The 15,420-nt window shown below is 43.8% G+C and overlaps 1 protein-coding gene across 1 annotated transcript in view; it reads left to right on the forward strand.

The window, feature by feature from the left end:
• The window catches only part of TOMM20 (translocase of outer mitochondrial membrane 20), a 55,270-nt gene that overhangs the window by 12,960 nt on the left and 26,890 nt on the right, over positions 1 to 15,420 (forward strand). The window contains exon 2 of the mRNA XM_069615691.1: positions 11,781 to 11,827. Within this exon, the coding sequence (XP_069471792.1) occupies positions 11,781 to 11,827 (47 nt within the window). The remainder of the gene's footprint in view (positions 1 to 11,780; positions 11,828 to 15,420) is intronic.

Raw genomic sequence — 15,420 nt, forward strand, 5'->3', positions numbered from 1 at the left:
TTGATCCCAACTTGTGTGGAATCCCCTCCTGTCCCTCGCAAGCAACCCCCAACTTGCTTGTCATGTTTCCCCTTTCTTCTAACGTATAACTTGTGAACTTAAACATTGCTGTGCTAGGGGCGCTTGGATCTTCCCAAGTCGCGTGGCCTCGGGGTGTTCTAACCCCTAATTTGCACTCTGGTGGTGTTTTCTTTCATGTTGGGCTGCGTACCGTTGCCTCTGTTTGCCTATGGCGGGTTCCTCTGGGCCTTTTCTCTCTGAGCGCGAGCTTGGTTGTTCTCAGGTGGGCGGCAGCCTGCTTGATCAAGGTATATGGTTGCTTCTTCGGGGGGTTGGAAAAACTGCGACTTTCCCTGATGATGTACTCTCAGTCGGGCTGGAAACAGTATCGAATAAGGAATCTGGTTGGCGCGGAGTCTTTGTTTAATGTGTGTAAAGGACCTTCTCTGCGCCTGGATGGCCGGCGAGAAGTCAGGGTAAAAGTGAACAGTGTCGCCGTCATGTCGTAGTTCGCCGTTCTCCGTGGCCATTCAAAGTATCGCGTCTGTCTTTATAGCGAAGTAATTTTGCAATTATTGGTCGGGGTGACACTCCGGGAGCGGGTTTTGACGTCGGTATTCTGTGTGCTCTCTCAGTGACTAATAGGTGCAAGAGTGTTTCTGGTCCAAAGAGGGATTTGCACAGTTCTTCCACGTAGTCCTCCATTTTGCCCTGAAGTTGCTTCTCTCTTACCCCTACTATCCGGATATTATTCCTTCTATAGCGGTCTTCGTTTCGCGCATTGGCTGTTTTTCATTTGGGCCTTGAGAGACGACACCCTGGTGGTTAAGGATGTTACTCCATATTCGAGATTGGAGATTCGTTGCTCTGCTTCGTCCAAGCGCTCATTGTGGGTATCCAGCCGGTCTTGCACTTGGTCAACTTTGGAAGAGAGGTCGTCAAGTTTGCTATCGAGGTTGTTGATACCTGATTTCAATTCTAGAAGTGCCTTGATGACTAGCGATTGGGGGCCACATTCTTCATGGCCTGACTTGCGTGACGGTGAATTGGGTTCGCTGTTGTGTCCTAGCTGAGGTGCCGGCTTCAAAGTTCAGTTTACGTTGCAACTTGTCAGATTTCCCCATTGTGGAATCGGGTGTACAGTGTTGTTGGGGGGAGGAGGGGGGGTTCTTGAAGGTGGTTGATGCAGGATGGTGATTTTGGGGGGGACTGCCTTGGCTATTGGGGTCCCCATGCCCCTCGGGGTGTTTTCAGGTCACTTTGTCAACCTGTAATGCTGATTTGTGCTCGGCTTTCCATTCCCAGCAGGTATCCCAAGTAATGCCAGGAGTGGTGGGGTACCATCAGCCAGACCGTTTACTGGTGACTCTCCGCTTTGCGTGGGGGCAGTTGTATGATTTGTGTGACCACCGGCCGTTTATTGCGGGAGTGCGTTTAAATTTCCCGTGGCAAGTGTCTTGGCTTGTGCCGGCTGTGGTGCGTTCCCTCTAGCTTTGTTGCTTGCTGCCCATGTGTTGTCGAAGTAGAGACCTTCACCAGGAGATGATGGGCTGTTTGATGGGGGCCAGCCAAGGAGGGTGTTTCCTCTCAACCTGGGGGAGTGGGGGGGGTCGGTGGGGCCTGCACTTGGATTTTGGGCATAAAATGTTCTCAGTTTTTCGCTGTGTAAACGTTCAGCCCCCCACGCCCCCTGCATCCCTGCATGCGCCGTACCTGGAGGCTCTGTCTGGGTCTTGCCCCGTTGCTGTCCTGCCGCTGGCTGCTGCTGTGGTCCCGGGGTTTCATCGGTGGATGAGTTGGGAGGGTGTATGCAGAGACTGTGGCCTCCATGGAGTCGTGTGCCCTCCGCCACCGGGTACCACTGTGATGCCGGAGTGTTGTGCAGCAGGCCCAGGTTGTGATGTGAAGATGATCGGCCCGCCCGCCAGTTTTTGCTGGCTCCTTTCCCCCTGGGCGCTCTGGCTAGCGTTGCTGTGCTAGTTATTTTCAGGGGGAAGGGGGTGCCGGACTGTGCGCTCTATTTCTCCCCAGAGGCCCCTGGATTCAGCTGGCCCCCCTGGCGATAGGTCCTAAGGCGCTAGGCCGGGGTGCACGCCGCACCCAGGGACCGGCCGCGTTACCCGAGAATGGCTCTTGATGTTTGGGGGGTGGGGAGGCTGAGGTGCTTCTGTGGCCTCGGCAACCGATGAGGATTCTGCTGGCCGTCCCTCATTCGCTGGCCCGCTGGAGTCACACAGCTGTTGCAGAAGCTCCACCACAGGGCCGGGGGGGGCAGGCGGGTGTTGCTGGGCCTTCGGATCTTCTCCGCCACTCAAGGGCGCCGCGATGCAGGATGTAGGCTGCTTGGCCCTCCGGGATCAGCTGGCACCCCGGCCGATTTCCTCTCCGCCTTCCTGCCGGGGGTCGGACGCGGTTTTAAGGAGTTAAACCACCGGTAATTTTAGGATTGGTAAGGATTTTTAAGAAGGTTGTGCGGGAGCTCACAGGGGAGCGGCCATCGTGTTCGGGTCTCTAGCGCCCCTACACATGATAAAATCTCTCTAATAATAAACCCTAGAAAAAATGATTGCAAAATGTGCATGGCGCCCAGTGCTCTGAGAAATAGTCGTCATTACTAATGTGAAGTAGTACCGCGTAGGGCTCTTCTTGTAAAGCAGAAGTATGCATTGTAGACTCATTCTTCTGATCTTCGGCCATCTTTTGGTTTATTTGCTGAGTGTTTGGAAGGAGGAGCAGCACCTCTGCTTGCCTGCTTGGACTGGGAATTATTTTTGCAGTGTGGTCTATCGTCAGTGTCTACCAGCATCAGCCTTTAAAAAAACACTTCTGGACGCGGAGCGTCTCAGATTGTTTGCCGAGTGTTCGCCTATGTGTGAGCAAGCTCAGCGAATGGAGCCTGCTGCAACCAACTCTCGAACCAGAAGCCTGTTCCTCAAAGCCTTGTTACAAATTGCTCTTCGCCTGCCCCTGATACTCCACCTATTCTCAGTGGATCTCGGGGACCCCTATTGTGCTTTGAAATGAAGTTACCACGGTTATTGCCGTCCGTAGGGCTGTCGGGGAGCTCGTCCAATGCTGTATATGCGGTGGGCACCGCTCACGATGCCTCTGGGTTCACAGGTTGTTTGTGTGCTGCAGGGAATTAGGAACTAGGCGCGGCACTGCCGGACTCTGCAGAGTACGGTGATGATTGTTGCTTTCTTTGTGACCGGAGCACGTGGGAGGCTCTTACGGCTTGCGAGCCCACTGTGTCTGGGTGGAATCATTGAGTCTGAAGGTAACAGGGACTCGTTGGTTCCGATGGGCGGATTAAGTGACCCGTGCTCTGAACCTCTTGAAAATCCAAGCGATTTACATAACACCTTGCCAGCGCCACATGAAAAATGAATGCCTAGCATGGCAAGAGAAATCGAAACTGAAAGACCGTCAAAGACCAAGTGACGCCCAATTAGAAAAGAGCACCAATTTGCCTATATTTAAACGCCCTAGAGATCAAGGGAAGTTTGACCTATTGACTTTGAAAAAACAACCTAAAATAAATGCCACTCTAGTTCCCATGTAAGAACGTTAAAGTGGCACCTGAAAGGCAAACCGACACCAAATGCGGCAACCTTATTTTCTAATGATGCACACTCAATATTACATGTGAATTCACAGGACAAAGTACTTGGAAAACACAACCCCAGATGAGCCAAGTGAGCCACCTGAATTACAATCTACTCCAGAGATAACTGATGAAGATTTGCTTGCAAACACACACACCAGAATTGGAAGATGTACATATCGATCAATCCATGTCTGAAACAACAAATATTCACACAGTAGTATTGGAAGATGTGCCTACTGATGAAATCTTGGCTAAAACAATACATGGAAGAAATAATACATTAGAACGGCAAGATCTAAAAGTTCACACTGGAGTACGGGCTCAAGTGACCACGGATAACCTTTCCCCCAGATGGAGTCCTAAAATTCTCTCAGGAAGAGCATTTCAACTGATATAGATCTCTGCGCTGTGGTGCATGTATTTTCTATCTGGATTCTGCCTATTCAGAAATGCAGAATACAATACAGTCTGCTGATGAGAGATATCCTGTCCCAGTTCTAATAGAAAATCAGACATGAGATCATCACAATCCCAAAATGCAAAATTGTCATTACAAACAAATGTCAACTCCAAAGAGAGATTTTCACTTCAAGGTGATACATACCTCTTCTTCATCTTAATCCAGTGTAAATGAGAGTAAAATAAACAGAAGAACTTCCTCAAAAACATATCAGACTTATATCCAAAAGGGAGCAGCAACAGAATCATGATGGATTAAAGAGCTACAAGAATACATTACTGCGGCAGTAGCTATAACCATGGCGCCTTTGCTTAAGCCATATGAGAATTTAAATGACAATCAGCGAGACCGGTCCACCATGATAGCTTTGATGAATAGCAAAATGAGCTACTTTGAATCAGTCATGGAGGCTATCCAGGAGAAGCAAAGCTGTGAAAAAGAAACTGATGAAGTAGTTCTAAAAACGCTGATAGATCTGTTGCAGGATGCTAAATCGGATAAGCACCTCTTCCTAGAAGGCATTCGTGAAATTGTAACACGTGTATCTTTAAAATTGAAAGACTCAGAAGCACCTGAATTGAGAAATCCAGCAAATACTGTTGATATTTCCAGTGAAAGCCAAGAAAGGGGACCCTTGACGTATGGGCAAGTGCCTCCAGAGACATGTTTTACAATGCTTCCGATCTCAATATCTTCAATTAACGAAACAGAAGGGGAAAATGGCTTGTGAAGCGACACAGTGAACACTCGCAAAGATTTCAGAGCAAGCCTGGACTAATCCATTTTCAATATTTGACCAACTGTTTCACATAAACCGGAAGTAAAAAAGCTGGAATCCGTTCAAAAAAGAGGATTAAAAAGAACGTGTATGTCAAAAAACATAAGGAAACAGGATACAAAAACAATTTGCAACTCAATAAGCTTTCTAAGAAACCTTAAAAGACAGACTGAAGAAGCCATTCCAATCACTTCCATTGCCCCTCTTTTAATAAACCCACAGCTATGACCGGATTGCCACCAGTGTCCATTAAGACTCAGGACCCAACCTCTGATGAATCCAGCAAATATGATGTTTGTATCCAGGAGCTGCTGAATCTCTGTTTGAGTCTGAGGGGTTGCTGGGAAATGAAAACCAAGAAAGAGAGATTGTAGACTTTAATACATATGAATCAGAGGAGGGATGTAGTCGACAGAAAAAAAATGAGACGTCCACATTTTTGACAAGTGAGAAAAGAAAGCATTGTATGCTTAAATACGCAGAAGCAAGTAATGAAATAATGTAAGCTTCGGTACTGAGCGATTCCCTTGTTCCACTTTTGAGTAATTTACAACAAAAAGATTAAAACAGTGTAATGCTCAAAAACCACAAAGTAGAAAGAACATTGAAGCAAACGAAAGCAAAAACCAGCACCCAATAACGTTGTTGTCTTGGAAAGATTGTCAAAAACTTCTGATTGGCCTAATACTGAATAGATCAGCTGTAATGAAAAGCTTACAGTATATTCTAAAATGGAAAGACCATAAAATCAGAGGAAATTCTGACTAAGTTTTCCAAACGAATCAAGAGTTGATTTGATTGAAATTGTAACTAGTTCTGTGATTCTTGCCTCGATTTATGCTAAGGCTACTGAGCATTTTAGGCTTTAAAATGGGAAGATCAGTGCTAGCTGAAGTCTCTGGACTTCGATTTGGAATAGTGAAAAAGGTGACGACCCCTCAAAAATTAGGGGGGATGTGAGAGATAGGGATTATCCTAAATTTGCATTAAGAGAAGACGGACAAGAGTGCAAAAAATTGGCCTGTACAAGATGTCCATAAAGGAAATGAGGTGCCCAGCAACAGAAATGACTACTATAGAAAATAACATATTGCCGTCCCAAGAAAACGACAATAGAGAAACCCAAATAACGAGTTATGAAAAGGACCATGCAAATAAAATTTCCAATAACCATCAAAAGCACTCAGAACAGACCAGCAACTAGGCACAAATCAAAGGACGATCCTAAATATTGGAATTGGTTGGCTGGCTCTCTTGCAATGAAGACAAAAAAGTAGCTGACTCAGAGCACAGATGAATGGAAAATAGGCAGCTGGAATACCAGAGGCTATCGTCATCTCCAATTATTTCAACCAAAACATCAGTATCTTGAAATTATGTCTACAAGATGCTTGGTTAAAAGTGCCCCCTTTAGTCGATGGATATACTGTCTTATTCAATCCAGCTGAAGGAGGCCCGAGAGGTAGGCCAATCGCAGGCCTAATGACAATGATCAAAAATGGATCAGGATTGACTGTGATCGAGTCCCTAAACCTATACATACAGTAAACAATGGTACAACTTGAGTCAGCAACACAAACATTGCATCAGACTTTACAAATACTAAATGTATACTGGAAGCCTCTGAAGAAAGCAAACAGTTTATAGACCTAATTAAAGATTGTTTGGATTCCAAAAGAGATTTATCAGGACGTAGATATTATCATCTGTGGTGACCTCAATGCTAACTGCTTTGAGGAAAAATGGAACAATCAGACAGGAATGGCTAGTAAAATAAACATGGACAAAACTGGAATGAAGAAACGGAAGTTAGGAGACTCCATAGACTAAATGGAAACAGGAAAGGGGACATCCCGCCTGCTGGTACTTGGTTAAATGGTAAAACGGGACAAATATTAGATTACATGTTTGTTTCAGAAAACCTGTTAAAGATCTTGAGCTTTAACGTAATTCCAGCAGCGCACAGCATGACCCAATTATTGCAACAACGCTGCGTTGGAAGCAAAAGATAAAGCGGGTGTGGTCTCCAAAGGTCGAACTAGAAACAGGCCAGAATAGTCTGAGTCTAAAACACAAGGATGTAGAAACCGTAATGTCTGTAGAATACAATGTGACTTTACATAGCTTTAAAGAAATACCATGCAAAGCAACAAAATCAAATTCAAGAAAATGCATATATATGACACGGAAGTAATGACCCAGAAAAAACAAATGCAGAAAGATTTATATTCGATTAAAAACATCGAATTAGCTAGGAAAAAAGAACTTACACGGAAAAGAAAAAAATATCAAAATTGGCAAACGTCGTATAGCGTCATTAGTGCAACATGAAGCAGAACATATGCAGAAAGCTTTAAGTGCAAACAGTAGAAATGTATGGGGTCTATTGAATGAGAAGCAAACAGATTCATGCCTTGTAAATCCCATTTCAGAAACCATCTGGATCAATCATTTGATAAATTGTTCAATGATTAAGAAAAAACCTAAGTAAAAAAACAAAGTTCAGGCTGATGAAGCATAGAATCTCAAGTTTGACAACGAAGACCTAAAGATCTTGATTAAAAAGGCCAGTAATTCACGGGCTCCCGACCAGATGGCTTATCTAATGCAGTCCTGAAAACAGACCCAGAAAAATTGTCTATTTTGGAAGAATTCCTAAATCATGGAAATCGGCTATTATCATCCCCATTTTTAAAAAAAGGTAATCGCATGGAGCCGACATATTCCCGACCAATTGCTCTGCTGTATTGTATAAGCAAGATATTTGCCTCCCTACTCGCCTAAAGAAATGGATCAGAAACACACATGTCTGATAAACTCCAATCTGGTTTCGCCAAACAAGCAAGTTGTAGCCTAGATCTTTTGCTGCTAGCATTGATTGGGGGGGGGGGGGGGGGCAGCAAGAGCTTTTACCAATGGGCATAAATTGTACTTGGCTAGCATCGATTTGTGTCAAGCATTCGATAGCATAAATCGAAACTAGAAGCGAAAGGATGTCCTTTGGATCTTCTAAAAGCCATAAAAGAACTATATTATAACACACCAATAACAAATTGGATCAATGTGACTATCTGACAAGGACTTAGAATTTCTGACTTTGCTGCATTTATTGCTGTTATTTGGCGATAGAAGATGGAAAAGGAATAAATGTGTTAAATGGGAACTGAACAATGAACAAATGGAGCTAAGCAGTGAAATAAGATGCAGTGTAGTACAGCTAAACTGGGGAAGGAATGAAGATCCATGGAAAAAGATGCTATAGAACAAAGCAAAACAACTGATTGCCCAAGCCAAAATGATTAATAAAAGATATGGCAAATGTTCTCTCCAACCTGTAATTGCATTCTACAGACATAAAGTAATACCATCATTGGTATACGGTGGAGAAACTTGCATGAATATCAAAGAAGAATTCTGGAACACCCTACAAGGGCCATTTTCAAAAACCCTCTTGCCATACTGATGATTGTGATCCGCCATGAACTTGGTCTGGCAGCCTTATATGCGCACATTTTACATAACAAGCTTATGCTATATAGAAAGACGGAGATCAGCAATGTACCACCACAATTTGAGGTGCTGCGAGAGAACAGTAACAGTTTTACAGAGAAGGCTGTAGAGGATTGGAAAAAGGAGTGTGATCAGACGCTTGAGGATTTGGGACTTGATGTAAACACTCTACCAGAAAATCCAAAACTGGTTAAAAGAACGATATGGGCTGATGATTGGTTCAAAACTGAACCAAAAAAAGCGCCATCAAAAATCCATACATTGTTAAAAACAAATTGGGGTGTGATGACAACACCTGAGTACCCCCCCCCCCCCCCCCCCCCCCCCCATCATAAATAGATTTATTGTTGCGGTTTAGACTGAATGTTTTACCTAACCAAACTATGGCAAGATATAGCAAGGAGTTAATATGCATAAAATGTACAATGTGCCAGCAAAACGAAGAATCACTAAGCCATTTGATATTATTCTGCCCAGACCTGAGGGAAGCAAGAAACAAATCTCAGGAGTAACATTGTAGATTTATGTGGCTTTGATTTAGAAAAATGGTGGCATTTGATATGATTGCAGAAACCCAAGAATAAACTATGCGGCAACCAAATTCTTGGAACAAACATTTAAGGTGTTGGAAGATTCTGGAAAAAGCTGATGGAAAGTAGGACTGCCTAGAAAATCGGAAACCCGTCAAAAAATCCACCATATATAGGACAGCTAGATATACTTTTTAACTTTGATTTTAATTTAGTGAAAATAGTGTTAGTTTTTTCCAGTGCAATTTGATTATTTGTGATTTCATCTGTTTCTGCTTTGTCTGTTGTTTTTCAATCAATTTGTAGATGGTGAAAGGTTTGTAATAAACCACGTACACTTAATTAAAAAGAAAAGTTTTATTTTCTCTGTAGACTTTATATAATGCTGCAGCTACCCATACAAGTAAAGTACACCTAACCCAGTGGTGCACAACATGTAGTCCTACACAACATTATTTATGGCCCTTCAAGTCGCATGAGTTTAAAGTGTTGCCTGAGCTAATGTCACCAAGTCTGTCATGCTATGTTGTGTGTGTGTGTGTGTGTGTGTGTGTGTGTGTAGCCTCTGCGTTCCAGTTTTTGTCATTGCATCAGGATGCATTCATTTTTACATCAATTTAAAAACATGATTTCAGTCACTTAATACAAATGCATCAAATGGTTAATGCCGTTGAAATCCAGGGTATCGCGTGTTACAGTAGAAAAGTAATATGTAAAAAAAAAAGAAGTAATAATAATAAATAAAAAAAAAAGTACTTCTTAAAACCCTAGACATTTTACACGGGTACCCCTTGCATAGTTCGGGCCACTGTATGGAACTTGTGTGTTACATTCGGCCCTCCGGCGTAACAAGTTTTGCATCCCTGGCCCTGGAGAAGATTTGCATCAATCTTTTGAGTCGATTAGTTGCGTGTCAGAATCTCGGGTACCGATTTGGGAAATAGGGTCACACGTTTGGTGTGCACATGGATTGATTGTTGTAAAACAATTTGAAAGGACATGCAAACCCTTTTTGTCGAATAACAATTGCATGGTTTTAGCCAGAGCCATATTTTCTATGCTAGATTATTGCAACGCCCTTTACATTGGCGCTAATAAATTAATCATTTAGAGGATACAAATCCTCCAAAATAACTCCCTAAGAGCTGCACTGGGTGTGACCAGAAGATCACATATCTCCGTGACTAGTCGCCAAAATAACTGGCTCTCGACCCAAAACAAAATTCTCCTAAAACTGCTTCTGTTACCCATAAAGCACTTAACAATGCTGCCCCCAGCTATCTCATGGATAGATTGCACAGGAGAAAATCCATCAGACCTTTGAGACTTATGAACTGCCTCACCATTCCCAGATTCAGACTCACTAAGGTAGGTGGCAATAGCTTTCCTGTGAAAGCTGCCAAACTCTGGAACTCTCTGCCACATCCACTCAGGGAAGATCAACCATACCTGAATTTTAGAGGCAATTACATCAACTGTCTCAAATCTACCGACATGTAGGCCTGGCTACTCCTCGGTATTATGGTATGTATAGTCAATCAAATATCCTTAACCTAAAGTCTGCTGTATATAGATTTCTCTCTGTGTATAATCTGATCATTTGCTGTACTCTTGTCTATATCCTGTAATATTGTTTAATTTGTACATATGTTCTTTCCTTCACTTTGTTTTGTAAAGGATAATTTAAGCTTTGCATCTGTTGTAATCTGCTACGCCCTGATACCCCTGGATCTGGTGCGCATTAAACATGAATAAACAAAGGCTTTTTAAACTGATTTATGCTGAATGAGTTGTATACCTACAGTAAATGTGTTGTAGTATCAAGTGAGCGTATCAATGCATAACCAGGGGTTGGGTTAATTAGTGCAATAATGGGGAAATATGGCACTCTTCTGTGGAGAGTTGCAGTTTATTGGACTCCTGGGGTGACGGCCTCTGCATTTGGTAGCAGGTAACCTTAACAATTTTTCCCTTTTAGTTATAAATTTGATATGAAGGGGAAGGGGTATACTGTATTTTTAGAGTTGCTGTTTTAAGTTGTCTTGTGTTGACCGAGATCCATTTATGTAACTCTGGCCAATCAGAAGGGTTTAAACAGTGTTATTGGGATCGCTGTGTGGGGTCAGAAAGGTCTGCAGTTCAACCAGCCATCAGCAAGATGTGATCTTCAGATTGCGGGCTAAGGTCTTGGGTTTGGGTTGCGGGGGTGAGCATTAGAGATGGAGGTGGGTATGGTGAAGAGGGTGATATTGTGATCTGTCTAAGGGCAGGGATGGCTTGAGGTGAGATATATAGCAGTTCAGGTCGACTAGTTAGGCCAGAATGTGACCGCGTGCGTAGGATACAGAATGTGCTGTGTGAAGCCAAGGGCACTAAGGGAGCTGACTAAGGAGACTGTCATCAAGGTCAATAAGTCCTAGATTAATTTTGCCAAAAAGTTTTGGAGGTGGGCTTCATATTGGTGGAGACGACGTGCACGGGATCCTCGTCAAAGGATGACAATGGAGCTGGTGTGTGATAGACCAGATGCATAGTGATGGTGGAAGTGTGAGACAGGCAAAGGTTGGCTGAGAGATGCTTGCTGTACGGGAGACATCGTCAATTTCATTACAATCTGCACATTTTCTTTTCTAAACCCTCCTAAAGGCCTCCCTTTTTAAGTGCAAGTATAATAGCCTATGCCACATTGCAATCTAATGATTGCAGCTTCATTTCTTCTACAAATGCACCCAGTATCCTCCTACTTTCCTATGAGGTCAAAGTGGTTTATAGTACATGTCACAACCACAGTCTTTGTGCTATAAGAAAAACAAAACTTCAAGCTTGATGTCTGCACTCGGAATGACGCCCTTAATTTAATGTTTTTGTTTTGTTTTTTGTTTTTTTTGTCTACAGGCAGAAGGCGCCAAAAACTTGACAAAGAGAGAGAAGGGCTGTCCAAGGTAAGACCCTTTAACTGTTGGATGGAAAGAATTTGTATGTGCATGGAACCACTTTTGCTCGGATAGTTGATTTGACACAGATATTTTTTTGTTGTGGCGATGAAAACAGTAATTGCTGAAAATCGTTAATGAACTTGGTGGTCAAGGTGCCACCCTTGTGGTGTAACAGAACTCTCTCAGTGGGTTTAATATCCACCTGAGCTTTCAGCAATCCTATATTTGACTTTTTTCTGCCCACAGCAGAGGTTGCAAGCTACTAGCCAACCATACAAGTCACTTTCCACCTCAATTCTGTACAAACCCACAGTACGCCATGTTTTACTTGCCATGAGTCAAATATCGCTAGCCCTTTGGAGTATCTGCTTCACCGCTTCGCAATTCATCTTCTGGTTCAACCAATATGCCCTGAATCACTAAGCGTGGTGCCTAGCAAGACAAGTATTTACAATCTGTTATTCTTCCAGTCCTAGGGTGACGTGTCTTTCCTGAGTTCCAGAATCCACCAATAGAGTGCTGACGCACCCTCTGTCAGACTCTCCTAGGTTGTTCTCGAGAACAGACCAGCTAGTTTTTATTCTGTTTGGAAGTATGGTAGGGGGAATCGGCTCATTCTGCAAGGTGAGGCCCACTCACAAATGTGTGACCAGAAATACTGGATCGGTTTTGGAATATGGCTCATGTGCACTCTCGCTAACCCTTTTGCGCACTTCCAAGTGCTTGGACATATATCATGATGCAATATCTGACCGAAGGCTTTGGTATTTGCATGACCTGCCCAAATACTGACCGATGTTTACCGTGCTTGTATAAAAACCCAAATACTTGGATTTGGCAATGCTTGTTTTTATTCCAACTGGTGACCAGAAAGCAATCATATTAATACTGTATTAAAGTCATGCTACTGATCCTCAATGAGGTTACCTTGCTGTGACAAGACCCCAGTTAATGTATTGCTAGACAAAGGCTCTTTGTATCTAGCCTTTGGGTTCATTTACTGAGGCTGGTCACATGAAAACTGCGTTACAGATAGTAAGACAGAATTTCAGGTGCAACGGGTGAAAAGCTCCAAAGTTTACCACAGCATTTTAGAAATTGCTCTCGGAAACTGAAGTAATGTAAAACAGCACTCTATCCCTCTCATACTACTTTTATTAGCCAGACTAAATGTGTTCCTTTTTTTAAAACCTTATCAGTTAAATGGTTTTATTGTAACGGAATGCCCTCCAAAATTAGTCTACGAAAGGTTTTAAGAGGGCAGGGTATTTTCCACTTTTTAAGCCAGTGAACATAATTCTTGAGGGCAGAATGGTATATTTAAAGACAGAGGTACTTTTGGGGAACAAATGCACAACATGAACGCCAAGAAACCACGCAGGTGGCAACAGTGCGAACACATTTAACAAAGCTGGCCTTAAAAGGACTTGGTTTGCCTTAAAATGAAATGTACTGCACCTAGCCTAGGAGTTCTTGTTTCTTGCTCCAATGAGAAGTGTCTACAACGTTTCTTCATTGTGATTTTAACCTTTTTGTTTCTAAGATCTTGTTGTTAATTTTGAACTTGTTCAAGTATGTAATGGGTTTGTAAAATGGGAAGTGTACACTATACATTATTTTAATTGAAAATGTGTACTACAGTGGCAAAACAAATGTTTGACGAGGTGGTTATTCAATAAAAATATAAAAACACAAAGAATACAAATGTAGCTAATTGTGGGGGTATGTGGTAGGTCAGGACAAACCATTTTTTGGCATTCTTGAAACTAAGTTGAAAAGGCCTCACTATCCCTAATCTAGGGATTTCCATGCCTAACCATACCAGGTGCTCGTCTGTTGTGAAGTCCAAATTAATGGGCTGGCCTCTGTCCAAAGCTAATTGGCAGATTCAACTCATTGTTTTGGGTCGAGCGACCTGCGCCCTTCCCCACCCCTCCCCTCCCCCACCCCCTGCCTGCTTCCTTTTATCAGAAAAGAAGCAGGTGAGTGTAGCGCTTCTTGGATCTCCAATTTTGCCCAGAATATCTTGTTTAAAAGTTTTGAATCCCCAGGTCTGAGTGCCCGCATTCCCTCAGTGTTCCCTTCCTGGTTTCCTCTCCCTCATACCGCCCCTGATTGGCAGATTCATCCTTCCAGGGTAGCTCCTCCTGATTGGAAGATTCACCCTCCCAGGGCAGCCCCTTTGCCCGGTAGCCCATGCTCGTGTCTGCAGGGGAAGCCAGTGGCCAACGAGCAAGCATAGTAAGACTAAGGTGGCTACCGCCTTAACTATCCAATCTCATTAAATGTTATCCTACGTCACCCCTTATTGGACAATTCAGACTGACCTGTGTAAAAAATTGTATATTTCAGCCTGTCTAAAATGCTTAGAAATTGTTCCAGTTAGCATATCTTGAATCTAGATAGTGTGCCCAAGCGATTACTGTGTTGTATTCTGCCAGTCTAAACGCTTAGAAATTGTCGCTGTCCCTTCGAGGCTATCTCGCATCCAGATAGTGTGCCCGAGAGACTACTGTGTTGCTTCTGCCTGTCTCACACTCTTAGCACAACAGACCTTTCAGAAGAGGCGGCGTAGCTGTCCGCTTCAAAACTCATTTCTCCATCTCACTCGTTTGAATTTGGGACATGCACATGCATTCCATCATGTGAATCCCTTCCAGTTAAACTCTTGCTACCTCCTGTTTTCTCCCACAGCTTCCTACTCGTCTACAGACCCCTCTGGTTATGACAGACTTTCTCAAACACCCTCTGTGATTCTGTAGCTACCATTCAAGTACGTCACTGTGTACCCACAACCCCCTAGGCCCCCACGTTTCACTGTTGTCCTGGCCATCTTGTTGCAGCGCCCCCAAACCGCCGGTCCACTATGATGCTACTGTGTGCACAGCTCTTGCCTCCATGCAGTGATGCTATGCGCTCCCAGCTTCCCACCTGGTCCCCTAAGAAATCGCTGTATACCCATGCCCCTCTCGTGTCCCACGTAGTTCCTGCATGCCCCAGCCCCCTCCCATCCCCGTTGATGTTGCTCCATACCCGAGCTGCTCTGTTCCCGTAATGTCTCTGTACGTCTGGCCCCTGCATGCTCGTTGTTTGCCTCTACCCTGGTCCCCTGCGATGTTGCTGTGTACGCAGCCCCTCCGATCCTCATGTACCGTTCCCAGGCATGCCCTTCTGTCCATGCCTTAGCACTTGCACAGTGTGGGTGCCTCTAGATCGAGTGCAGTAGCTGGTCTTCACATTTGCGCAGCTCATGGCCTGTGGGAGTGTCTCTACATCCTCCCTCGTCCCCTTCCTTGTCATCGAGCGCTTTCAAATCGCATTATGCTTAGGTGCTTTATGGATGAACCATCATATTTCATATCACTACGCTTACTCTGCACCATCACACAACTGGAGTACAGCTATACCCCTCGATAAATTTGGCCCAGCTGCTCGCATACGAACACTAATAATAATGATGTGTTATTTAAATAGCACCTTAATCCAAAGCGCTTTACAGAGCAACTACTCATCACTTTAATAAAACTCGTCTAAATCCCATGACAAACCGGCCAGCTGCACACATAAACGTCCTACAGGCCTAACACGGCCAGAACCCT

The sequence above is a fragment of the Ambystoma mexicanum genome, chromosome 9, assembly GCF_040938575.1.
Source record: "Ambystoma mexicanum isolate Mex_15411 chromosome 9, UKY_AmexF1_1, whole genome shotgun sequence".
NCBI lineage: Eukaryota > Metazoa > Chordata > Amphibia > Caudata > Ambystomatidae > Ambystoma > Ambystoma mexicanum.